Source organism: Salvelinus fontinalis, chromosome 37 (assembly GCF_029448725.1).
Source record: "Salvelinus fontinalis isolate EN_2023a chromosome 37, ASM2944872v1, whole genome shotgun sequence".
Classification (NCBI taxonomy): Eukaryota; Metazoa; Chordata; class Actinopteri; order Salmoniformes; family Salmonidae; genus Salvelinus; species Salvelinus fontinalis.
The window spans coordinates 9937334-9964477 of NC_074701.1; the positions used below are offsets into that span (position 1 = coordinate 9937334).

General features: G+C 42.4%; 1 protein-coding gene across 7 annotated transcripts in view; it reads left to right on the plus strand.

The window, feature by feature from the left end:
* Positions 1–27144, plus strand: part of lrrfip2 (leucine rich repeat (in FLII) interacting protein 2) — a 62738-nt gene that overhangs the window by 15127 nt on the left and 20467 nt on the right. For 6 of the 7 annotated variants that reach the window (XM_055901863.1, XM_055901864.1, XM_055901865.1 and 3 more), the window contains exon 3: positions 18669–18755. In XM_055901863.1, the coding sequence (XP_055757838.1) occupies positions 18669–18755 (87 nt within the window). Of the gene's footprint in view, positions 1–18668; positions 18756–19060; positions 19124–22362; positions 22426–22523; positions 22569–22807; positions 22886–23615; positions 23700–27144 lie in introns of all 7 variants that reach the window. The other variant, XM_055901862.1, reaches the window with a different exon arrangement.

Genomic DNA, 27144 nt, shown 5'->3' on the forward strand with positions numbered 1-27144 from the left:
ACACTTCTATAGCCTGCAGCAGAGTGAGGTGCAGATTGTGTGGTGTAGCCTAACGTGCAAGGGCGCTTATTCAAAGTATGTAATGCCAACCACCGCCTTTAGCGTGATCCTAACATGGCATTGCCTTATCATAAACAAGCTCATTGAGGGTGTTCCTATGTTTCATGAACTGAAATAAAAGAACCCAGAAATGTTCCAAATGTACAAAAAGCTTGTTTCTCTACGTTGTGCACAAATGTGTTTACATCCCTGTTATTGAGCATTTCTCATTTGCCAAGATAATCTATCCACCTAACAGGCGTGGTATATCAAGAAACTGTTTAAACAGCATGGCCATTACATAGGTGCAGCTTGTGCTGGGGACAATAAAAGGCCACTCTAAAATGTGAAGTTTTGTCACGTGACACAATGCCACAGATGTCTCAAGTTTTGGAGGGTGCGTGCAATTGGCATGCTGACTGCAGAATGTCCACAAGAGCTGTTGCCAGAGAATTGAATGTTAATTTCTCTACCATATGTTGTTTTAGAGAATTTGGCAGTACTGTACGTTCAACCGGCCTCACAACCGCAGACCACGTTTAAGGGGTCGTGTGGGCGAGCGGTTTGCTGATGTCAATGTTGTGAATAGAGTGCCCCATGGTGGCGGCGGGGTTATTCCATGGCCTGCATACTCATCAGACATGTCACCCGTTGAGCATGTTTGAGAGGCTCTGGATCGACGTGTACGACACCGTGTTTCAGTTCCCACCCAAAATCCAGCAAGTTCACACAGCCATTGAGGAGTGGGACAACATTCCATAGGCCACAATCAACAGCCTGATCGACTCTATGCAAAGGAGAAGTTGTGCGCTGCATGAGGCAAATGGTGGTCACACCAGATACTGACTAGTTTTCTGATCCACGCCCCTACCTTTTTATTAAGGTATCAGTGACCAACAGATGCATATCTGTATTCCCAGTCATGTGACATCCATAGATTAGGGCCTAATGAATTTATTTCAATTGACTGGTTTCCTTATATGAACTGAAACTCAGTAAAATCTCAAATTGTTGCGTTTATACTTTTGTTCAGTATACAGGGCTCCAGACTGGAATTTATTGCCTATTTCGCTTTGGCCCCCCGCTGTGATGGGCGAACCACTATCTCTCTCCCCTCACGTGCGCCCCGGAAAATGCTTTCTGTTTTAACATTTAAAAATGCAATTATGGGGGGGGCGACTTTAGACTACTGTTGTCCCTGTTGAAGAGAGGAGCATTTCAGCATTTTTTTGCATCTCTCAATATTGAGCTAGTAGCTCACTGTTTTATAACTGAGCTATCTGATGTGGCTTTGAGATACGGAGCATGTGAAATGCGCATCGGCCATTTTGCGAGTGCATATATTGTTTTTTAGGACTTTACATTTACTGTTAGATTAACACATGGCTACTAGCAGTGGGTATTTTATTTAGAGTTAGAGATCATCGACCTAATGTGTTGTGATTTTCCACTTGCTCAGGTCGTGAATTGGCTCTGAATGAATCAATCAATAAAATGTATAAAGCCCTTTTTACGTCAGCAGATTCCAAAGTGCTCTACAGAAACTCAGCCTAAAACTGGGTTTCAAACAGCAAGCAATGCAGATGTAGAAGCAGGTCGAGAGAGGGGGGTCGAGAGCCGCAGCACAGTAGACTATATGATTATAGACATTGGCCCTTTCTCTCTCAGCTCATTCACCGTCAAGCCACTAACATCTCTGTCTGATCACAGCCAAATTACCTTGTTCCTCAAAAGAACAGACATGGAAACAACCAGACATTCACAGCCCAGTAAGCTATACAACATCAGAAATTCATACAGATTGGCCCAGAACAGCACAGAAGAATACCAGAAAGCAACCAGAATCCAAACACTCTAAGAACTTTCTGGACACCACATCCACTGACCGTAAAGAAGGCATCAATCTAGCAGTAAAAAACATCAAAATATTTAGGCAAACAACAAATGAAGCACAACTGAAACTGATAAAACTAAATACCACAGACAAGATGGCGCCAAAGAACATAGCCAAAGTTTTACATTCTCCCATCCAGTTGTGCTATTTAACTTATTGTGCACGTAATGTTGCCGCTACCGTCTCATGACCGAAAATAACTTCTGGACATTAGAACAGCGATTACTCACCGCGGACTGGAAGAAACTTTTTCCTTTAAAGAGTCCGACGGTATAAGGATATCCTGCTTTCACTGGAACAGGCCCAAACCCCCGCCTTTTTGCGTGAAGAAAAGACGCAGGGAAAGGGCCGCAGATCGGGCAGCCTTCTGAGAATCCGTAGGCGAACGAGTAAACTTCCTCTGCCATCCATTCTTCTTGCTAACGTGCAATCATTGGAAAATAAAATTGATGACCTACGTTTTAAGATTATCCTACCAACGGGACATTAAAAACGGTAACATCTTATGTTTCACCGAGACGTGGCTGAATGACGATACGGACAAGATAGAGCTAGCAGGATTTTCCATGCACCTGCAGAACAGACACGCTACCTCTGGTAAGATGAGGGGTGGTGGTGTGTCTATTTGTCAATAACAGCTGGTGCGCAATATCTCATTTTAAAGAAGTCTCGAGATATTGCTCGCCTGAGGTAGAGTACCTTATGATCTTATCTACCAAGAGAGTTCTCATCTATATTATTCTTAGCGGTCTATTTGCCACCACAGAACGAAGCTGGCACTTACCGCTCTCAACCAACTCTATAAGGCCATCGGCAAAGAAGATAATGCTCACCCAGAAGCGGCGCTCCTAGTGGCCAGGGACTTTAATGCAGGCAAACTTAAATCAGTTTTACCACATTTTTACCAGCATGTCACATGTGCAACCAAAGAAGAAAATCCTAGACCACCTTTACTCCACACACAGATGTATACAAAGCTCTCCCCCGCCCTCCATTTGGCAAATCTGACCGTAATTATATCCTCCTGATTCCTGCTTTACAAGCAAAAACTAAAACAGGAAGTACCAATGACTCGCTCAATACGGAAGTGGTCAGATGGTGCGGATTCTACGCTACAGGTCTGTTTTGCAAGCACAGACTGGAATATGTTCCGGAATTCATCCAATGGCATTGAGAAGTACACCACCTCAATTATTGGCTTCATCAATAAGCGCATCAACGACGTCGTCTCCACAGTGACTGTACGTACATATCCCAACCAGAAGCCATGGATTACAGGCAACATCTGCATTGAGCTAAAGGCTAGAGCTGCTGCTTTCAAGGAGCGGGAGACTAAACCCGGACGCTTATAAGAAATCCTGCTATGCCCTCAGACGAACCATCAAACATGCAAAGCGTCAATACGGGATTAAGTTTGAATCCTATTCACCGGCTCTGACGCAAACCACCATAGTCCCTGTGCCCATGGAAGCGAAGGTAACCTGCCTAAATGATTACCGCCCTGTGGCACTCACGTCGGTAGCCATGAAGTGCTTTGAAAGGCTGGTCATGGCTCACAACAGCATCCTCCCGGACACCCACTCCAATTCGCACACCGCCCCAACAGATCCACAGATGACTCAATCGCACTCCACACTCAAGGGTGTGTAGTTAGGCCCCTCCTGTATTCCCTGTTCACCCACGACTGTGTGGCCAAACACGACTCCAACACCATCATTAAGTTTGCTGATGACACAACAGTAGCAGGTCTGATCACCAATGACGATGAGACTGCCTATAGGGAGGAGGTCAGAGAACTGGCAGTGGTGCCAGCACAACAACCTCTCCCTCAATGTGATCAAGACAAACGAGCTGATCGTGGACTACAGGAAAAGGCGGGCTGAACAGGCCCCCATTAACATCGACAGGGCTGTAGTGGAGCGGGTCGAGAGTTAAGTTCCTTGGTATCCACATCACCAATGAGCTATCATGGTCCAAACATACCAAGAGTCATGAAAAGGGCACGGCAAAACCTTTTCCCCCTCAGGAGAAAAGATTTGGCATGGGTCCCCAGATCCTCAAAAGGTTCTACAGCTGCATTATCGAGAGCATCTTGACCGGTGGCATCACCGCCTGATATGGCAACTGCTCGGCATCTGACCGTAAGGCGCTACAGAGGGTAGTGTGTACAGCCCAGCACATCACTGGGGCCAAGCTTCCTGCCATCCAGGACCTATACAATAGGCGGTGTCAGAGGAAAGCCCATTAAAATTGTCAAATACTCCAGTCACCCATAGACTGTTTTCTCTGCTACCGCATGGCCAGCGGTACCAGAGCGCCCAAGTCTAGGACCAAAAGGCTCGTCAACAGCTTCTACCCCCAAGCCATAAGACTGCTGAACAATTCATAAAATCTCCACCGGACAATTTACATTGCTACTCGCTGTTTATTATCTATGTATAGTCACTTCACCCCTACCTACATGTACAAATTACCTCAACTAACCTGTACTCCGCACACTGACTCGGTACCGGTGCCCCCTGTATATAGCCTCGCTATTCTTATTGTGTTACTTTTTTAAATTACTTTTTATTTTAGTCTACTTGGTAAATGTTTTCTTAACTCTTCTTGAACTGCACTGTTGGTTAAGAGCTTGTAAGTAAGCATTTCATGGTAAAGTCTATACTTGTTGTATTCGGCGCATGTGACAAATAAAAATTGCTTTGAGAAGACAACTGCTTTGATGCCGATTCGTAAAATTCTGAGGGAAAAATCTTAGAGCACTATCAAACCAAAAGCACAGAGACCCAAATAATGGTGAATTACGCCTTCATTAGTGTGAGGCTTTAAAACTCTATAAACCTACACTCAGAATTTAAAAAGCACAGTACAACAAGAAGCAACTGACACTAATTGAGGAGTCCATAAACACAAACAACTTCTTGCAAAATTGGGAAAAAATTGAAACTAGAGGAATTTGCAATTACAAAATAGTGGCATTACAAAATACAGCCCATTTCAAAACACTGCAACACCGTTGAAATTGATGCGAAAGCAGAACAATGGCAAATTAATGACAAGTTGAGTGGATTAGAAAAAGCTATTTGACTCTCCAATTACTGACCAGGAACTCTAAGAAACTTCAGACCCTCAAATAAAAAATAAAGACATGCTTACCTGATGGCATCCTAAATGACATGCTGAAATTCACTAGTGCAAAATTTCAATTGGCAATATTTAAGCTGTTTAATTTGATCCTGATTGTAAGTTATTTCCCCGACATCTGGAATCAAGGACTCATAAGCCCAATCTTTAAGAACGGAGACAAATGTGCCCCTAACAATTAGAGGCATAATGTGAATAGTAACCTTGTCGAGGTTTTCTGTAGTATTTTAAATGTAAGCGTTCTAAACTTTCGTAATAAGCACAATGTCTTGAGTAAAAGCCAAATTGGATTTATACCCAAACATCACATGACCAATCACATTTATACCCTACACACCCTGATAGATAAACATGACCACCAAAATAATACCAAAATGTACGCTTGCTTTATCAACTTCCAAAAGGCATTTGATTTTATTTGGCATACAGGACTGTTCTACAAAGTAGTTTAGGGAGTAAATATTACATAATTAAACAAATGTATACTGGCAGTACGTGCAGCATCAAAATTGGCAAGAAAATAATATTCTTTAACCAGGGTTGCAATCTGAGACTTGCACTCTTCAAATTTTACATCAACGAATTGGCAACTATTCTAGAAGAATCCTCAGCCGCTGGTGTTAGTCTCCACAATTTAGAGGTTAAATGCCTGCTCTTCGCAGATGACCTGTACCTGCTGTCACCCATAGCACATGGCCTACAGCAGAGCCTGGACCTGCTAGAGCAGTACCTAAATCCCCAAAACACAAATAATGATTTTCCAGAGAAGATCCAGATTTTAGGGAATTAGACCAAAGTTCTCAATTGGTACAACATTATATAGAGTACTGCACACACTACACTTATTTAGGTTTAAAAATGACCTCAACTGGACAAATTAATGAGGCAGTGAATGAACTGAGAAAGTGCGCAGGCATTCTATGGCATTAAAAAAATATTCAAATTGAAATATCTATAATAAAATTTGGCTGAAACTGATTGAATGTGTCATTGAACCAATTGCACTTTATGGCAGCAAGGTGTGGGGTCCAATTTGCAAAACAAGATTTCACCCAATGGGACAAACATCCAATTGAAGCCCTGCATGCAGAGTTCTGTACGATTCTCCTACATGTCCAGAGAAATTACAAACAATGCACGCAGGGCAGAATTAGGCCAGTATCCACTAATAATAAAGACTCAAAGAGAAATTAAGTTTTGGAAACATCTAAAATACAGTGAACCCCTCTCATATCATTACCAAGCCCTGCAATGCCAAGAGCTGTGCAAAGAAAAAAGCAGTGGTGTAAATTACTTAACTAAAAATACTTTAAAGTAGTACTTAAGTTGTTTTTTGGGGTATCTATACTTTTACTTCACTACATTCCCAAATATAATATTGTTATTTTTACTCCATTCATTTCCCCTGACAACCCAAAGTACTCGTTACATTTTGAATGCTTAGCAGAAAAGAACACGTGGTAAATCCCGTCTGCCTATGGTCTGGCGGACTCACTAAACGTAAATGCATCTTTTGTAAATGTCAGTGTTGGAGTGTGCCCCTGGCTATCTGTAAGTGTTAAAAACAAGAAAATGGGGCCGTCTGCTTTGCCTAATATAAGGAATTTTGAAGGATTTATACTTTTGATACTGAAGTATATTTTCGCAATTGCATTTTCTTTTGATATTTAAGTGTTTAAAACCAAATACTTTTACTCAAGTAGTATTTTACTAGGTGACTTTTACGAGAGTAACTTTTTATTAAGGTATCTATACTTTTACTCAAGTATGACAATTGGGTACTTTTTCCACCACTGGAAAAGTGTCCCCTCATCCAGCTGGTCCGGAGCTGAGTTCACAAACCGTGTTCTACTAACACACTGAAGCCTCAGTGCCAGAACATCCAAACAGAGTAAACCAAATGACAACAGAGTCAAAACTACATTACTTATTGGGAAACACAGCACAAAGTAAAATGCATTGCTATCTGGCCCTAAATCGATAGTACACCATGGCAAACTACTTGAACATGGTTAGTGATCAAAACCTTAGAAAAACCAAGAGAGAGGTCAGGGTTCCATAGCCGCAGGCAGAACAGATGGAACTAGGGCAGCAGGTGGACTGGGGACAGCCAGGAGTCATCAGGCCAGGTAGTCCCGAGGTATGGTCCTAGGGCTCAGATCCTCCGGGAGGGGAGAGAGAGAATTAGAGGGAGCACACTTAAATTCACACAGAACACCAGATAAGACAGGAGAATTACACCAGATATAACCGACTGATCCTAGCCACCCCGGCACATAGTCTATTGCAGCATAGATACTGGAGGCTGAGAGGCGGGTCAGGGAACACTGTGGCCCCGTCTGACAATACCCCCTGACAGGGCCACCCAGGCAGGATATAACCCCCTGACAGGGCCACCCAGGCAGGATATAACCCCATCCACTTTGCTAAAGCACAGCCTCCACACCACTAGAGGGATATCAACAGACCAACTTACTACCCTGAGACAAGGCCCACGAAGATCTCCTCCACTGCACGAGCCCAAGGGGATGCCAAACTGGACAGGAAGATCACATCTGTGACTTAACCCACTCAAGGTACTCACCCCTCCTAGGGATTGCATGGAAGAGCACTAGCAAGCCAGTGACTCAGCCCCTGTAATAGGGTCAGAGGCAGAGAATCCCAGTGTAGAGGGGAGAGCCGGTCAGGCAGAGACAGCAAGGGTGGTTCGTCCCTCCCATGCCTTGCCCGTTCACCTTCGCACCCCTTGGCCAGATTACACTCAATCGTAGGACCTACTGAAGAGATGAGTCGTCAATAAAGACTTAAACGTCGAGCCCGAGTCTGCGTCTCTCACATGGGTAGGCAGACCATTCCATAACAATCTGGCTCTATAGGAGAAAGCCCTGCCTTTAGCTGTTTGCTTAGAAATTCTAGGGACAATAAGGAGGCCCAAGTCTTGTGACCGTAGCGTACATGTAGGTATGTACGGCAGGACCAAATCGGAGAGATACAGTAGGTAGACGCAAGCCCATGTAATTCTTTGTAGGTTAGCAGTAAAACCTTGAAATCAGCCCTAGCCTTAACAGGAAGCCGCTGGTGTAAGATTAGCACATTTTTTTGGTTCTAGTCAAGATTCTAGCAGCCATTTTAGCACTAACTGAAATTAATTTAGTGCTTTTATCCAGGTAGCCAGAGAGTAGAGCATTGCAGTAGTCTCTATTAATAAACAAATTCTGGACCCCTATTTTTACAGTAATATATATATATATATATATCAACAGTAGCCTAATTGTCAACCCAAAATTCATGACAATCACTGGATTAGGTTGCATCAAAATATCTTGAATTGTGCATTCCAGCTTGAACATGTTAGAGGAAACATCTCAGTAGTTTATTGCACTTCTAAACAAAACATTTGGAATTACTTTATGACATCGTAAGATGAGTGTATATATATATATTTATATTTGATCCAGCAATGTTGTTGTTGCAACCAAATGATGGACTTGTGTCACCAATTTTAAAACGGAAAACAATAGTCTGGAGCCCTGATTTTATAGGGTTGGCGGGGTAATTGTACAATCGTGTAACTGATGATTATGGATGAAGGCCCTCCTAAAAATAGAATAAAAGTCATGAACATTTAATTTGAGAAAGAAACATGTTATAATCAACTTCATTTTCAAGTTCCACAAGCTTTACCCAAAAGCAGTAAAAGTAAGCCTGGTTCAGATCTTACTTCCTACATTGACGAGAGTAGACGAAACTAGAAACTTTCAGAATTCTGTGTTGTGAACAGAGGCGGGTAGAGTAATTCAAATATGTACTTAAGTTAAAGTTCTGTTACTTAGATTGATATATACTCAAGGTAACCCTCTTAAGAAACTTTTTTTTTTTAAGTATACGGTCAGAAAACTACATGTGCTGGTTACACATTTTTTACATCTTTATGGTAAATTGTGACAGAAAACAAAAAGATCAACTTAGTGCAATTGAGTTGACATTAATGTATTATTTAAGTATGCCAGTACCATCTTGCAGATGTCCTCCAGCACAGGTAGGCTGTACAGTTTCAATTGCGGTCTTATTCAAGGTGCTCAATTTCATAAAAAGGTCAACGTTACTCAAGACATTGGAATCATTTCACAATTTCAATAGCATTAATTTAAATGAATTTCACTCATTTTAAACTTTGAAAGCCAATAGCTTGTCATCAAAACTCGGTCGGTTAGGACATCTACTGTGTGCATGACACAAGTCATTTTTCCAACAATTGTTTAGACAGATTATTTCACTTATAATTCACTGTATCACAATTCCAGGGATCAGAAGTTTACATACACTAAGTTGACTGTGCCTTTAAACAGCTTGAAAAATTCCAGAAAAGGATGTCATGGCTTTAGAAGCTTCTGATAGGTTAATTGACATAATTTGAGTCAATTGGAGGTGTACCTGTGGATGCATTTTAAGGTCTACCTTCAAACTCAGTGCCTCTTTGCTTGACATCATGGGAAAATCAAAAGAAATCAGCCAAGACCTCAGGGGGGGGGGGGAAATTGTAGACCTCCACAAGTCTGGTTCATCCTTGGGAGGAGCAATTTCCAAACACCTGAAGGTACCACGTTCATCTGTACAAACAATTGTACGCACGTATAAACACCATGGGACCACGCAACTGTCATACCATGCAGGAAGGAGACGCATTCTGTCTCCTGGAGATGAATGTCTTTTGGTGCAAAAAGTGCAAATCAATCCCAGAACAGCAGCAAAGGACCTTGTGAAGATGCTGGAGAAAACGGGTCCAAAAGTATCTATATCCACAGTTAAACGAGTCCTATATCGACATAACCCGAAAGGCCGCTCAGCAAGGAAGAAGAACCCAGTGCTCCAAAACCGCCATAAAAAACCCAGACTACGGTTTGCAACTGCACATGGGGACAAAGATTGTACTTTTTGGAGAAATGTCCTCTGGTCGGATGAAACAAAAATAGAACTGTTTGGCCATAATGACCATCGTTATGTTTGGAGGGAAAAAGAGGAGGCTTGCAAGCCGAAGGACACTATCCCAACCGTGAAGCATGGGGGTGCTTTGCTGTAGGAGGGACTGGTGTACTTCACAAAATAGATGGCATCATGAGGAGAGGAAATTATGTGGATATATTGAAGCAACATCTCAAGACATCAGTCAGGAAGTTAACGCTTGGTCGCAAAATGGGTCTTCCAAATGGACAATGACCCCATGCATACTTCCAAAGTTGTGGCAAAATGGCTTAAGGACAACAAAGTCAAGGTATTGGAGTGGCCATCACAAAGCCCTGACCTCCAGCCTATAGAAGGAGGCCTACAAACCTGACTCAGTTACACCAGCTCTGTCAGGAGGAATGGGCCAAAATTCACCCAACTTATTGTGGGAAGCCTGTGGAAGGCTACCTGAAACGTTTGACCCAAGTTAAATCATTTAAAGGCAATGCTACCAAATACTAATTGAGTGTATGTAAACTTCTGATGAAAGAAATTAAAGCTGAAATAAATAATTCTCTCTCCTATTATTCTGACATTTCACATTCTTAATATAAAGTGGTGATCCTAACTGACCTAAGACGGGACATTTTCACTAGGATTAAATGTCAGGAATTGTGAAACTGAGTAAATGTATTTGGCTAAGGTGTATGTAAACTTCTGACTTCAACTGTAGCTACAAAGAATTGTTAGCTAGCTACCCGCGAAGAATTGAGATCTACCTTGCATAACGTTCGATTTAGTTCATTTTTACATTATGATTCACAATGCTAGCTGATAGTTGTGAAGTACAACTTTACTTTGTGTATATCTTGGTTCGCCTCTATTGCCATTGTCCTGGCTGGAAGAAAGTTCAGTGAATGGGGTAAGTCCATACTAAGTCAATAGGGATAACTGGCTAGCTAGCCACAAAGAATTGTTACCCATGAAAAATTCACATCTACCTTGCATAACATCTGCTCTTTCCATGAAATGGACTTACCAGGTGAAAGATATGATCCCATGTTGATGTCACTTGTTAAATCCACTTCAATCAGTGTAGATGAAGGGGAGAAGATTGGTTAAAGAAGGAATTTTAAGCCTTGAGACAATTGAGACATGGATTGTGTGTGCCCCTCGGTGGATGAATGGGAAAAATTTAAGATTTAAGTGCCTTTGAACAGTGTAGGTGCACCTGTTTGTCAAGAACTGCATCACTGCTGGGTTTTTCATGCTCAACAGTTTCCCATGTGCATCGAGAATGATCCACCACCCAAAGGACATCCAGCCAACTTGACACAATTGTGGGAAGCATTGGAGTCAGGGTTTCAGTTAGGGAAATGTGGCGCCTGACATTTTAATTTACCAGACATTTGAGAAGTTTACTGGACCATATGTTTTGGGTGCGCAACCTGATTAGGTTGTCCACCCACGGTGCTCAGAATTCCAGAAGTCACATTTAGAATATGGTAATTCATATTAACAGAACATACAAGTCGTAGATGCAACTGCATGCCGTCCTTTTTACCGAATTCTGATGTGCACTTTGAACATGTTAGAATAACTGTCCACATTTACTTTTTCACAAAATCACTAGCCTATGTCAATCTACTATAGTAGAAACGTGTAGGCTACCTATTCGATTGGTCAGCTTGTCGAGAAAGAAATGGCCCATTCTGGGACAGTTGTGGGACGATAGATCCCAAATTCATACAACCAGTAGGCCTAGGCTACATAAAAAAATAAGCTGTTTTTAATCAATAAGTCTGATCACAACAGATGAGATCGTAAGCTTAAAATGGTGATCAACTATTTCTTCACATAAGCACAGCAATGCTCACAAGGCAGTAGGCTACGTGTGAATGTTTGTTCAGTAATGCAATTAGTGGGAAAACACTGTTGCCAAAAGGGCACTTGCAAGCAGTTTTATCTAATGGAAAATAGCCATTATAAATTTAGAAAGAGAGATTTAATAGGCTACTTTGAGGCAAGGTAAGACATGCCTCATATGTATTAAAGCGTTCAAGTTTCAAACAATTAAGTCTGTTTTCAAAATGCATACTGCCTCCAGCTCAGTGAAAAGTGTTATGTGACGCGCTGATGAAGCCTGCCTTCCGTTGTCGTTTGACGCCGCATTCAAAACTCGGAAATCTTCCTACTTAAGTGCGTTCAGGAAGACTGGGAAAAATAGTTTTTGAAAAGTCATCCACCTCGGAATTCCAACCCGGGAACTGGTCTTAAATAGAGCTCCTACTTTCCGTCCTGAATATCACCGACATCATGATTTGACCTCGCATTTTTCGGAGTTCCCAGTTGTCTTGAAAGCACCACAAGATGCTGCTGCTGCTGCAGCAGAGGGTAGTGCGTACTACAGAGGGTCGTGCGTATGGCCAAGCTTCCTGCAATCCAGGACCTATATAATAGGCATGTCAGAGACTCCAGTCACCCAAGTCATAGACTTTTTTTCTCTGCTACCGCACGGCAAGCGGTACAGAGTGCCAAGTCAAGGACCAAAAGGTTCCTTAACAGCTTCTACCCCCAAGCCATAAGCCTGCTGAACAATTAATCAAATGGCCACTGGACTATTTACATTGCCCCCCCGCCCCCATTTGTTTTGTGCATTGCTGCTACTCTCTGTTTATTATCTATGCATAGTCACTTCACCCCTACCTACATGTACAAATTACCTTTAATCTGTACCCCTGCACACTGACTGGGTACCGGTACCCCCTGTATATAGCCTCATTATTGTTACTTTTTATCGTTTTTTTTACTTTAGTTTATTTGGTAAATATTTTCTTAACTCCTTGAACTGCACTGTTGGTTGAGGGCTTGTAAGGTCTACGCTTGTATTCGGCGCACGTGACAAATAAAGTTTTATTTGAGTTTCTAGAATTGATTGTAGGTCAATAAGTCTACTTTAAGATGATTTGGACATGGAGCGTGAAAAATGCTAATATAAGGGATATTTACTTGCATTGGATTTGTGCCACAAATTCTAAAAAGTTAGCATTTGGAGACGGTGGCCAGGTAAACCAAAGCATGGATTGCTGTCTTACCTTGTCCATAAATTGCTTACAGAGTAAGAAAGGCAACCAATAGGCCATTTTGTAATTTGGGTGAATTATTCCTTTAAGCTTTTTCCTCCTGAACAGATATCCCAGTGTGTGATGATAGTGCTGTGTGTTGGGGTTGCTCTCTCCATAGTATTGGGTTCTTGCCTCCTTCACTCATGCTGCCAAACATACCCTAGTAAAACTGACTGTCCTACCGATCCTTGACTTCGGCGATGTAATTTACAAAATAGCCTCCAACACTCTACTCAGCAAATTGGATGCAGTCTATCACAGTGTCATCCGTTTTGTCACCAAAGCCCCATATACTACCCACCACTGCGACCTGTATGCTCCCGTTGGCTGGTCCTCGCTGCATATTCCTCGCCAAACCCACTGGCTCCAGGTCATCTATAAGTCTTTGCTAGGTTAAGCTCCGCCTTATCTCAGCGCACTGGTCACCATAGCAACATCCACCCGTAGTACAAGCTCCAGCAGGTATATTTCACTGGTCATCCCCAAAGTCAACACCTTTTTGGCTGCCTTTCCTTCCAGTTCTCTGCTGCCAATGACTGGAACGAATTGCAAAAATCACTGGAGTTGGATTACCGATCATTACAGCTGTACACAGCCCATCTGTAAATAGCCTATCCAACCAACTACCTACCTCATCCCCATATTTGTTTTTGTTTTTCTGCTCTTTTGCACACCAGTATTTCTACTTGTACATCCTCATCTGCACACATGTTACTCCAGTGTAAATTGATAAATTGTAATTACTTTGCCACTATTGGCCTATTTATTGCCTTACCTCTTTACTTCATTTGCACACACTGTATACAGATTTTTCTATTGTGTTATTGACTGTACGTTTGTTTATCCCATGTGTAACTCTGTGCTGTTTTTGTTGCACTGCTTTGCTTTATCTAGGCCAGGTCAGTTGTAAATGAGAACTTGTTCTCAACTGGCCTACCTGGTGAAATAAAGTTGTCCCTTGGGGATATTTTTGTACCTCACACAATTGGGTGTTTCCCCAGAGTAAGGACCCCTGCCAGTAGATAGTCTGCGCTAATGACTAGGGATGTAATGATTCACCGATACTCATTGGTTCAAATGTTTAACACCGTACCCAAACCGGACGTGCGTGTAACTAGATTTTGTCGCCCCACACCAAACGCAATCACGACACACAGGTTGTAATATCAAAACACTCTGATCCAATTATATTAATTTCAGGACAGGTCGAAAAGCATGAAACATTTATGGCAATTTAGCTAGCTAGCTTGCAGTTGCTAGCTAATTTGTCCTATTTAGCTAGCTTGTTGTTGCTAGCTAATTTGTTCTGGGATATAAACGTTGAGTTATTTTTCCAGAAATGCACAAGGTCCTCTACTCCGTCAATTAATCCACACATAAAATGGTCAACTGAATCGTTTCTAGTCGTCTCTCCTCCCAGGTCTTTTCTTTTTTGGACTTTGTATGGTGATTGGCATCTTACTTTCATAGTATTACCACGACGACCGGCTGAACTCAGTTCATCTTTCAATCACCCACATGGGTATAACCAATGAGGAGATGGCACGTGGGTATTTGACTTGCACCGCTTTCAGCGTCACAAGTATAACTGACTTCTATTGTAGCACCTCGTTGGTGCGCGCAATGATTGAATAACATGTATGTGTAAATGTATTTTGTGCGGTCAGCATGTTAAGATGTGAGTGCATCGGTCCTCGGGACCCCAAACGGATCCAAGTGCATCGGTCACAAAATATATTCAAACCTTAGGAATTGGGGCGACAGGTAGCCTAGTGGTTAGAGCGTTGGACTAGTAACCGAAAGGTTACAAGATTGAAAGATCAAATCCCCGAGCTGACAAGGTAATAATCAAGTGGTTCTGCCCCTGAACAAGGCAGTTAACCCACTGTTCTTAACTGACTTGCCTAGTTAAATAAAGGTGTAATAAATTAAAACTGCTGGTTCACAATTTTTTGTTGTTGCTCATATTACTTTCTTTCTACCTTCCGAAAATGCCTAATCTTAAGTATGTAACCGTTTTGCAGTCATTGATCAATAAGTCATTGTGCATGCCAAACAACCCGGGGGGGTCTTGCATCATTCCTGTGGGGGCACATGTTTACTGCTGCCTTGTTTTGATTGTTCAGGTTCACCATAAGTAACAGTTTTGGTAGTTTTGCTTTACAATCATTGTATATGCTCATTTTTAGAAATACAGGGTTAAGTTGATAATTCCATAACGAGGATAACAATCACTTTTTCTACCAAGCACTTAGCGGGAGGAAAATAGAAGTTCACTTTGTAAAAACTTCCAAATAGTCTAAGCCACATATGTCAGAGTCAAGGCCCGCGGGCCACATCCGGCCCGCGAGAAGGTTTTTTACGGCCCCTGGGATGATCTTGATTTATTATTAGAACCGGCCCGCAGACCGCAGCAAGCCGGCAGCCCGCAGATCTTTTACACGCACCAATACTACATTTCCCACAATGCAACGGTGACGCACCGAGCAGTAGGCTGCTTCATTTCAATATTTATTGGCACAGCAGTCGTCAGCATCACAGTAAAATTAACTTTCAGATACCCATCAAAAATGGCAAAACGGAAGGTGGACACTGAGAACCGGGGGTTTCAAACAAGGTGGGAGTCGGAGTATATGTTCACGGAGGTAGCTGGAAAACCTGTGTGTCTTCTGTGTGGAGAAAGTGTGGCGGTACTGAAAGAGTATAATCTGAGACGACATTATGAAACGAAACACGCGGACAAAAACAAGAATATGGACATGGAACAAAGGCTACAAAAGGCAGAGGAATTAAAACGAGGCCTCAAATCTCGACAGGCTCTGTTCAAAAAAGCCAAATCACAAGGCCAGGCTGCTGTCAAGGCCAGTTTTATTTTGGCAGAAGAGATCGCTAAATCAGCCCGGCCATTTACGGAGGGGGATTTCATCAAAAACTGCATGATTAAAGTTTGTGACGAAGTTTGCCCAGAAAAAAGGCAACTCTTTTTAAATGTGAGTCTGAGCAGAAACACCATTGCCGAGAGAGTAGACCAGTTGTCCATCAATCTAAAAGAGCAGCTTGTGAAAAAGGGAAAAGATTTCATTGCATATTCCTTGGCTGTGGATGAGAGCACCGACATTTCTGACATTGCCCAGTTGTCAATTTTCATCCGCGGAGTGGACTCCAGCCTAAGCGTGACAGAGGAGTTTTTGGCTTTACGTCCTATGCATGGCACAACTACGGGGCATGATTTGTATGAAGAGGTGTCAAGATGTGTAAATGAGATGGAGCTGCCTTGGGAAAAACTCGTGGGTTTGACAACCGACGGAGCACCTGCGATGTGTGGACACAGGAGCGGACTGGTGGCGAAGATACGGGAAAAGATGCAAGAGGAAAACGCGACAGGTGAGCTGACAGCTTATCATTGTATCATACACCAGGAAGCGTTGTGCGGTAAAGCCTTGAAAATGGAGCATGTAATGAGCATCATCACGCGCACAGTTAACTTTATCAGAGCCAAAGGTTTGAATCACCGCCAGTTCAAGGCATTTCTGACGGAGTTAGAAACGGAGCATGGTGATTTGCCTTATCACACAGAGGTGCGATGGCTAAGCCAGGGAAAGGTGCTTCAAAGATGTTTCGAGCTTCGTGAGGAGATTTGTCTGTTCTTGGACAGCAAAGGGAAAGACACAACACAACTCCGAGACGAAATGTTTCTGTGTGAAATGGCTTTTCTGTGTGACATTACGAGTCATCTGAATGCAATGAACTTGCAGCTGCAGGGTCGGGATCATGTCATCTCTGATATGTACAGTACAGTGAAGGCATTTAAAACCAAACTGACTCTGTGGGAGACGCAGATGCGGAAAGAAAATTTGAGCCACTTTCCCAGCTGCCAGACCATGAAAGAGAAGCTCTCTACCAGTGCGTTCCCGAGCGCACAGTTGGCTGATAAAATAGGTATGCTTGCCGCTGACTTTCGACGCCGATTTGCTGACTTTGAAGCACAAAAAAGCAGGTTGGAACTGCTCGGTAACCCATTTGCTGTTGACGTGGAAAGCTCACCACCAAACCTCCAAATGGAGTTGATTGACCTCCAATGCAATGATGCACTGAGGGCAAAATATGCGGCAGTGGGTGCTGCGGAGTTCGCCCGTTTCCTCCCCGACACAATGCCCCAGCTGCGCATCCAGGCTGCTCAAACGTTGTCTATGTTTGGCAGCACATACCTGTGTGAACAACTGTTTTCTTTGATGAACCTGAACAAAACATCACACAGAAGTCGACTTACTGCTGAACACCTCCACTCAATTCTGAGGATTTCCTCAGCTCAGAGCCTTACCCCGAACATTGATGAACTTGTGGAAAAGATAGGACACCACCAAGTATCACCCTCAACCTCAAACAAGTGAACATTACTGTGCAATCACATATTTAGAGTTTTTACTCAGTTCAAGTTTAAAAGTTAAAGTTTAATATTTGTTTTCACTGCATGTTACTTCTCCTTAAACAAAGTGTTGTTTTTGATTAATAGATTTTTGCACTTTATTTTATTGTATTTCAATCCAATTATATTTTAAAAATATTTCAGTTGAGTGGATGATAGAAAATTGCTATTATTGTTTTTTTCTTTGAAGTAAATTTAGCCCACTTTTGCTAAAATAGAAAATATAGGCTACTGATGGTGCCTTGAATACCGGTTTCTTTCATTTAATGTTCATGTTATGGGGATTTTTATATAAAGGAAATTTGTCTTTTGTGTCTGTTGAAAATTAAAGATTACTGACAGAGCCATAAGAAAATATTGCTTTATTTATCTGATCATATTGGAATATATTTGTTAGGTTTTCAGTAGGTTCAATTAGGTTCACTAGACTATATGCGTCATTTAAAAAAATTTCAATGAACATTCGAACAGTCCGGCCCTCGGCTTGTAGCTAAATTTTTTATTTGGCCCTCCGTCCATTTGACTTTGACACCCCTGGTCTAAGCCATTCGATTTTTGAGATGGGGGTGAAATCCAAAGTTGTGCTATATATTCATTGACTATGTCATAGCAAAATGTAAAGATAAATATTGATACATTACTAGCTCAAACACTTTTAATCTGCAAAAATTGACCAATTAATTAGTGGGTGATGGTGATTTCACATCAAAAGTGGGGGTACAAAAAGCTAACATGGGCCCCCTTGTCTGATTGTGGGGTGGTGGATGCCCAATTTCCTAATTTCTCAGCCCAGGTGCCTACATACACCATAGATAATTATATGTACATAATTTACACACACACCAACAAACAGAAGTCAGCTCAGACGGATCATGAGCTCCATCAGCAGCAGATTTGAATGTGTTTATGTAACAAATGTTAGTGTAATTCACCGAATCGATTTGATCGGTTCCTCTAATCAAACGGAATTGTTTCAAACTAAAATTTATTGTTGCTGTATCATATCAGAGCCCATGTATCTAGATACAAATAAAATCGTCTTGAATGAGAAAGATGGCACATCCCTGCTAATGACTGTTCATGTTTTGTCCCACAGGCGGAGGCCAGGCTGGCTGCAAAGAGAGTGGCCAGGGCGGAGGCGAGGGACATCCGAATGAGAGAACTCGAACGGCAACAGAAAGAGGTGTACACTCTGTCACACACACACACAAACACACACACACACTTAGTGATACAGGTACAGTCAATGATTCAACTCAAGAAAGAGATCCTGCCATTTCTCTTGTTGAACCAGAAAATGTGAAGGGATATACGAGTGCTGCATGTTCACAGATCATATCCAGATATCTGTATATAATCCAACTTTCACATGTATTTTTCTCTTTCCCGTGTATGTAAGTGATGAACCTTGTGTGACTGAGTCTATATCATATGCTAAGGTAGTTGTGTGTTCAACTCCCTGGCACTCCCTCCCCCTGTTCTGTCCAGCTCTCCTCTCGCCACTCCTCATCCAGCAGCAGGAAAAGCTGGGGCTCGATCCACCAATGGATGGTAATGTTAGGCCAGGGAGCATGGGCCTCTCTCTGTACTAACACAGCCTGCTTTGTTGTGTATGGGAGCTGCCCTCTATCCCCCTAAACAGTGCCCTCTGATGACAGGACCGTACATCGCATTATAAATGTTGTTCTGCAATGTATTTGCTTAGGAGGAGACACCTTTATCTGTGGCTGTGCGTTGAGAGTTGACTTTGGCCTCTTACCTCATTTGGGTCTTTTATGCTATGCAATGAGGCAGTTTGGGGCTAACGTTGATATGTATTGGAATGAGGTACTTTGGTCCTGTTTTCTGTTCTCTAACCACTGTTGAGTGAGCGTTTCTGAAATGTGCGAGTTCCTAGGGCTGTTGCGGTGACCGTATTACCGCCACACCGGCGGTCACGAGTCATGAAGGCTGTCAAATTCCACTTGACAGTAATTAGGTGTCTCAACTCAGCACTCTATTGTCACTCTAATCACTCTGACATCAATGCAAATGTAATGGAAAACCTCATCAAACACTTCATGAGAGCCCATGAGCTCATGTTGCGCAACATTTCTATAGGATATGCAATTGCGTGAGAAAACCGAGTGATGGCCTCTTAGAGAATCCCATCAGCTTTCTATAGGCTAGGCCTACTATATTTATCAACTTTCCTAATATTAAGCACATTGCTTATCTTTACAACAGGAGTATAGCCTACCCTGGCTGGCATGTAAATGATCCACGGGAAAAGGGTCCTCCATTCGCTATTTAAGTGCGTAAATTACATGTTTCGAGACAGGTGCATGATAACGGTCCATTCTAAATCAAAACAAATTTCACACAAGATTTAGTATACAGTTGAAGTCGGAAGTTTACATGCACTTAGGTTGGAGTCATTAGCTCGTTTTTCAACCACTCCACAAGTTTCTTGTTAACAAACTATAGTTTTGGCAAGTCGGGTTAGGACATCTACTTTGTGCACGGCACAAGTCATTTTTCCAACAATTGTTTACAGACAGATTATTTCACTTATAATTCACTGTATCAGAAGTATACATTTAATCCATGGGTCATACGTTTACATACACAAAGTTGACTGTGCCTTTTAACAGCTTGGATAATTCCAGACAATTATGCCATGGCTTTAGAAGCTTCTGATATGCTAATTGGCATAATTTGAGTCAATTGGAGGTGTACCTGTGGATGTATTTCAAGGCCTACCTTCAAACTCAGTGTCTCTTTGCTTAACATCATGGGAAAATCAAAAGGAATCAGCCAAGACCTCAGAAAAGAAATTGTAGACCTCCACAAGTCTGGTTCATTCTTGGGAGCAATTTCCAAACGCCTGAAGGTACCACGTTCATCTGTACAAACAATAGTACGCAAGTATAAACCCCATGAGACCACGCAGCCGTCATACCGCTCAGGAAGGAGACACGTTCTGTCTCCTAGAGATGAACGTACTTTGGTGCGAAAAGTGCAAATCAATCCCAGAGCAGCAGCAAAGAACCTTGTGAAGATTCTGGAGGAAACAGGTACAAAAGTATCTACATCCACAGTAAAATGAGTCCTATATCAACATAACCTGAAAGGCCGCTCAGCAAGGAAGAAGCCACTGCTCCAAAACCTCCATTAAAAAAGCCAGACTACGGTTTGCAACTGCACATGGAGTCAAATATCGTACTTTTTGGAGAAATGTCCTCTGGTCTGATGAATCAAAAATATAACTGTTTGGCCATAATGACCATTGTTATGTTTGGAGGAAAAAGAGGGAGGCTTGCAAGCCAAAGAACACCATCCCAACTGTGAAGCACGGGGGTAGCAGCATCATGTTGTGGGGGTGCTTTACTACCAGAGGGACTGGGGCACATCACAAAATAGATGGCATCATGAGGAGAGGAAATTATGTGGATATATTGAAGCAACATCTCAAGACATCAGTCAGGAAGTTAAAGCTTGGTCGCAAATGGGTCTTCCAAATGGACAATGACCCCAAGCATACTTCCAAAGTTGTGGCAAAATGGCTTAAGGGTAACAAAGTCAAGGTATTGGAGTTGCCGTCACAAAGCCCTGACCTCAATCCTCTAGAAAATTTGTGGGCAGAACTGAAAAAGCGTGTGCGAGCAAGGAGGCCTACAAACCTGACTCAGTTACACCAGCTCTGTCAGGAGGAATGGGCCAAAATTCACCCAACTTGTTTTGGGAAGCTTGTGGAAGGCTTCCCAAAACATTTGACCCAAGTTAAACAATTTAAAGGCAATGCTACGAAATACTAATTGAGTGTATGTAAACTTCTGACCCACTGGGAATGTGATGAAAGGAATAAAAGCTGAAATAAATCATTTCTCTACTATTATTCTGACATTTCACATTCTTAAAATAATGTGGTGATCCTAAAACAGGGAATTTTTACAAGGATTAAATGTCAGGAATTGTGAAACTGAGTTTAAATGTACTTGGCTAAGGTGTATGTAAGCTTCCGGCTTCAACTGTATGTAAAGAGAAGATGACATCAAGAATAGTCTGATGGGTGACAATATTAGTCTGTAACTTGTGAATTATATATTGTTATATGATGCCCAGCTTAATGCAAGAAACAATACCTTTTTATTGGTGACTTTTTTGAATCATAGTCGCACACCTCATGTAGCCTAGCCCATAGGCCTATGTTTTGATTTGTAGCACAACTAAAGTTGCCAAATATCTTCTTAAAATTAAGCACATTCAATTTGCTTTACAAGAGGTGTAGAGCCTAACTGGCATACACAAGCACCCTGGGAGACCCATGAGGCGGCACACAATTGGCCCAGCGTCGTCTGCGTTAGGGGAGGGTTTGGCCGGCCGGGATGTCCTTGTCTCATCGCGCTCTAGCGACTCCTGTGGCTGGCCGGGCGCATGCACGCTGACAGTCACAAGTTGTAATTAAAAATAAAATGACAAACGATTCCAGAACAATCTCAGAATGTGGCTATCGAGATCCTTTTTCAGGTGAAACGACCCAGCGAAAAGATCCGTGTGTACTAGCTAGTAACTTTTCAAAGGAATTACTGTGTGGAAACACAGGATTCCTCTATCTTTTGTCTGTGTGGTTGAACAGCTCCTGTTGCAGTGTTTCTGATGGATTAATGGAGCTGCACAGGTTGTTGGAGATGTTTTTGGACTAACATTAACATCAAGATGTGTTATGCGTGGTTACGTCATCGCATGTCGAGTATTAGCCTTCCTTTGCATCTCCCTCTCCTCTAAGTTCCAACGTTCTCCGTCTCCAGGCCGACACAGAGAAGGCCCGGCACTCTGGAACTAGTACTAGATCCAGTAGCCATCATCGGCGGGTCTGTATACTTTATCTCATCTCTTTCTCACCTTTTTATCTTATTTCCTGACTTGTCTTGACGTCCTATTTGTCTGTCCCCCCCGTGTTTCTCTGCAGCAGGATGATGATGTCATGTCGGTCCGTAGCACTGGAAGCTACAGGGTGTGTACATTACGTAGTCTCATTGACCGTGTCATGTCTGTTATTTTAGTCTTGACTATTAATATGGAGGTATATTTCTATTGGAAAGGCCACACTGATGTGTGAAACCGTTGACCTTGTCGAGACAGCATTGGCTTATGTGTCTCATTATTTTTTAGAATTTGTTAACAATTGGAATACATCAATGGTCCTTGAGTAATTCTGTTGTTGTGTGTGTGTGTGTGTTCTGGTTTTTGAAGTCAACCTCCTCATTGCGAGACCTGGGCAGCTCATCTTATAAAAGCCTGGCCAGCACCTCTCATCGAAGAGACCTGGTGGTGCGTCTGTGTGTCGGGTGTGTGCATGTGTGTGTTTCCAGGTAAAGGTGGGCTGGATGGCATGACTGATTGTGCAGAAGGGAAATGGGAATGGGTTTGCTGGCCCATTTAAAAGACCAGTGTTGAATTCACAGCTGGGGGACACAGGAATTTAGCTGGGATATATTAGGCAGGGCTATATTCTATGTTGTCATGGGCTAGGCTAACATCCTTGTGGTTTGTAATGACATTCAAACAGCTGAGATGGTTACATTAACACTGAAGTCTAAAGACAAATTACCAGGCTACTGCAAATGACTCAGCGTGATAGTAATGGACATTGAATTGTTTATTAAACACTAACACATTTGCCTAATGAAAAAGACATTTAGCTTATCATTTAACCTCACCGTTTTGCAGTGTCATGCACCAACTGTCAAAATGTAGCTATGACTTGGTGTGGTGTGCCGTTCGTTCTCACAACTTTTTAGTAATCTGCAGTGCGAACACACTCACAGCACGTCTGTCTGTCACTCCTAAGAGCAGGGGTCTCAAACTTGTTTATCCTGCGGGACCACATTCGGTCTTCCCGTGAGGGCTGTATTTACTAAGACAACCGGCCACATTAAATCGGCTCATGGGCCGCATCTGGCCCGCGGGCCACCAGTTTGAGATCTCTGCCAACAGCCGGCTATTGGCTGTTTTTATCTTGTGATGATCATATTTCACATGAACCTTGTTCTCTCCCCAGTCTGACGGCCTGTCCAATAGCTCGGCTCTGAAGAGTAGCTCCTCTGTGAAGGGTAGCTCCTCTCTGAAGAGTTCCCGCTCCACTGTATGTACTTGTCTCTTGCTGAGCTTGTATGGATTGAGTCACAGTAAAAGTGACTTTCATCTGTCTTTTGTTATACACTGAACAAAAATATAAACGCCACAATTTCAAAGAGTTACAGTTCATATAAAGAAGTTAGTCAATGGAAATAAATTCATTAGGCCCTACTCTATGGATTTCACATGACTGGGAATGCAGATATGCATCTGTTGATCGCAGATACCTTAAAGAAAATGACTGAATGGCACAACAATGGGCCTCAGGATCTCGTCACAGTATCTCTGTGCATTTCAATTGCCATCGTTAATTGTGTTCGTTGTCTGTAGTTTATGCCTGCCCATACGCCACCATGGGGAACTCTGTTCACAACGTTGGATGACAACGCGGATGACTCAACACTATACACGTCAGCTACTACAGCGAGTGAAATCACTGCTTCAGTTAGTTTCAGAATGGGTGGCAAGGCATAAATGAGTCCTAAATATTTCAAAAACTGAAAGCGTTGTATTCGGGAAAACATTCACTAAACCCTAAACCTCAACTAAATCTTGTAATGAATAATGTGGAAATTAAGCAAGTTAAGGTGACTAAACTGCTTTGAGTAACACTGGATTGTAAACTGTCACGGTCAAAACATGTTGATACAACAGAAGCTAAGATGGGGAGAAGTATGTCAGTGATAAAACACTCTTCTGCCTTTTTTAAAAACACTATCAACAAGGCTGGTCCTACAGGCTCTAGTTTTGTTGCACCTGGACTATTTTTCAGTCGTGTGCCACAGGGGGACTTCAGAAAATTACAATTGGCTCAGAACAGGGAAGCACAGCTGGCCCTTAAATGTACATGGCGAGCTAACATTAATATTATGCATGTAAGTCTCTCATGGCTCTAGGTGGAGGAGAGATTGACTTCATCACTGCTTGTTTTTGTAATAAGTGTTGACATGCTGAATGCACCGAGGTGTCTGTTTAAGCTACTAGCACACAGCTCGGACACCCCCATGCATATCCCACAAGACATGCTACCAAAGGTCTCTGCACAATCCCCGAGTCTAGAACAGACTATGGGAGGCACACAGTACTACATAGAGCCATGGCTACATGGAACTCTATTCCACATCGGGTAACTGATGCAAGCAGTAGAATCAGATTTAAAAACAGATACAAATACGCCTTATGGACATGCGGGGACTGTTAAAAGACACACAGACAGGCACAGACACACATACACTCTACACACACGTAAAGTATTCAGACCACTTGACTTTTTCCACCTTTTGTTACAGCCTTATTCTAAAATGTATTAAATTATATGTTTTCCTCAAATCTACACACACTACCCCATAATGACAGTGAAAACTGTTTTTAGATTTTTTTACAAATTTATAAAAAATATAAAACAGACACCTTATTTACATAAGTATTCAGACCATTTGCTATGAGACTCGAAATTGCTTCCATTGATCATCAAGATGTTTCTACAACTTGATTGGAGTTCACCTGTGGTAAATTCAATTGATTAGACTTGATTTGGAAAGGCACACACCTCTATAAGGTCTCAGTTAAGAGTGCATGCTGAGCAAAAAACCAAGCCATGAGGTCAAAGGAATTGTCCGTAGAGCTCCGAGACCAGATTGTGTCGAGGCACAGATCTGGGAAAGGGTACAAAAACATTTCTGCAGCATTGAAGGTCCCCAAGATCATAGTGGCCTCCATCATTCTTAAATGGAAGAAGTTTGGAACCACCAAGACTTTTCCTAGAGCTGGCCGCACTGCCAAACTGAGCAATCTTGGGAGAAGGGCCTTGGTCAGGGAGGTGACAAAGAACCCGATGGTCACTCTAACAGCGCTCCAGAGTTCCTCTGTGGAGATGGAAGAACCTTCCAGAAGGACAACCATCTCTGCAGCACTCCACCTATCAGGCCTTTATTGTAGAGTGGCAAGACGGAAACCACTCCTCAGTAAAAGGCACATGACAGCCTGCTTGGAGTTTGCCAAAAGGCACCGACCATGAGAGAAAATATTCTCTGGTCTGATGAAACCAAGATTGAACTCTTTTGGCCTGAATGCCAAGCGTCCACGGCTGGGGGAAGCATGGTAGTGGCAGCATCATGCTGTGAGGATATTTTCAGCGGCAGCGACTGGGAGACTAGTCAGGATCGAGGGAAAGATGAATGGAGCAAAGTACAGAGATCCTTGATGAAAACCTGCTCCAGAGAGCTCAGGACCTCAGACTGGGCCGAAGGTTCACCTTCCAACAGGACAATGACCCTAAGCACACAGCCAAGACAACGCAGGAGTGGCTTCGGGACAAGTTTCTGAATGTCCTTGAGTGGCCCAGCCAGAGCCCGGACTCGAACCTGATCGAACATCTCTGGAGAGACCTGAAAATAGCTGTGACACTCCCCATCCAACCTGACAGAGCTTGAGAGGATCTGCAGAGAAGAATGGGAGAAACTCCCCAAATACAGCTGTGCCAAGCTTGTAGTGTCATAATCAAGAAGACTCGAGGCTGTAATCGCTGCCAAAGGTGCTTCAACAAAGTACTGACTAAATACTTATGTAAATGTGATATTTCAGTTTTTCCTTTGTATATAAATTTGCAAACACTTCTAAAAAAAACTTTTTTCTTTGTTATTATGGGGTATTGTGTGGAGAATGATGAGGGGGGAAATGATTTAATCCATTATAGAATAAGGCTGTAACGTAACAGAATGTGGAAAAAGTCAAGAGATCTGAATCCTTTCTGAATGCGCTGTAGATATGTGATAGTAGAGTAGTAGCCTGAGGGAACACAATGTGTTGTGAAAAGTGTTGTTTTTAATGTTTGTTCATGTAATGTTTTTAATTGTATATATCTGCCTTATTGTTGCTGGACCCCAGGAAGAGTAGCTGCTGCCTTGGCAAAAAATATAACTTTTTTGTGGATAAAAAATCGGTGCATGTTGACACTGCACATAAATTTTATGTTTCACTTACCATCGCATTTTCAACTCATAATTTTGTCACAAACTGTTGCGTTAAATAGCAAATGTGCCTACTCTGGTTTTGGCGTCTGCACTCTAGCCAACAGCGAGTCTAGGCCACGTAAGATTATTATGGATAAGAGTGAGAATTTGTCATGCATTGATCATTACACCAGAATAAGACCCTCGATATTTATTGCAAAGCAACATCAAGCTCATCACCGGGCACGTTCACCACCCCTGAAGTTCATCATAACTTATTTCATCTGAAGTCTAATGAACTTTATGGTTTCCCGAGTCGTAGCGGGAGGACCACACACACCATATCGCGTGACCCCCAAGTTTGCTTCAATGTGATGGTTACTATATCAATATTAGCATCGTAAAGGCGTTTCCACCGCCATTTCTCACATAATACATTTTACAGACAAAAAGATCAAACGATGTCTAACAAACCAATTATCTGTCAGCATTTATCAAATT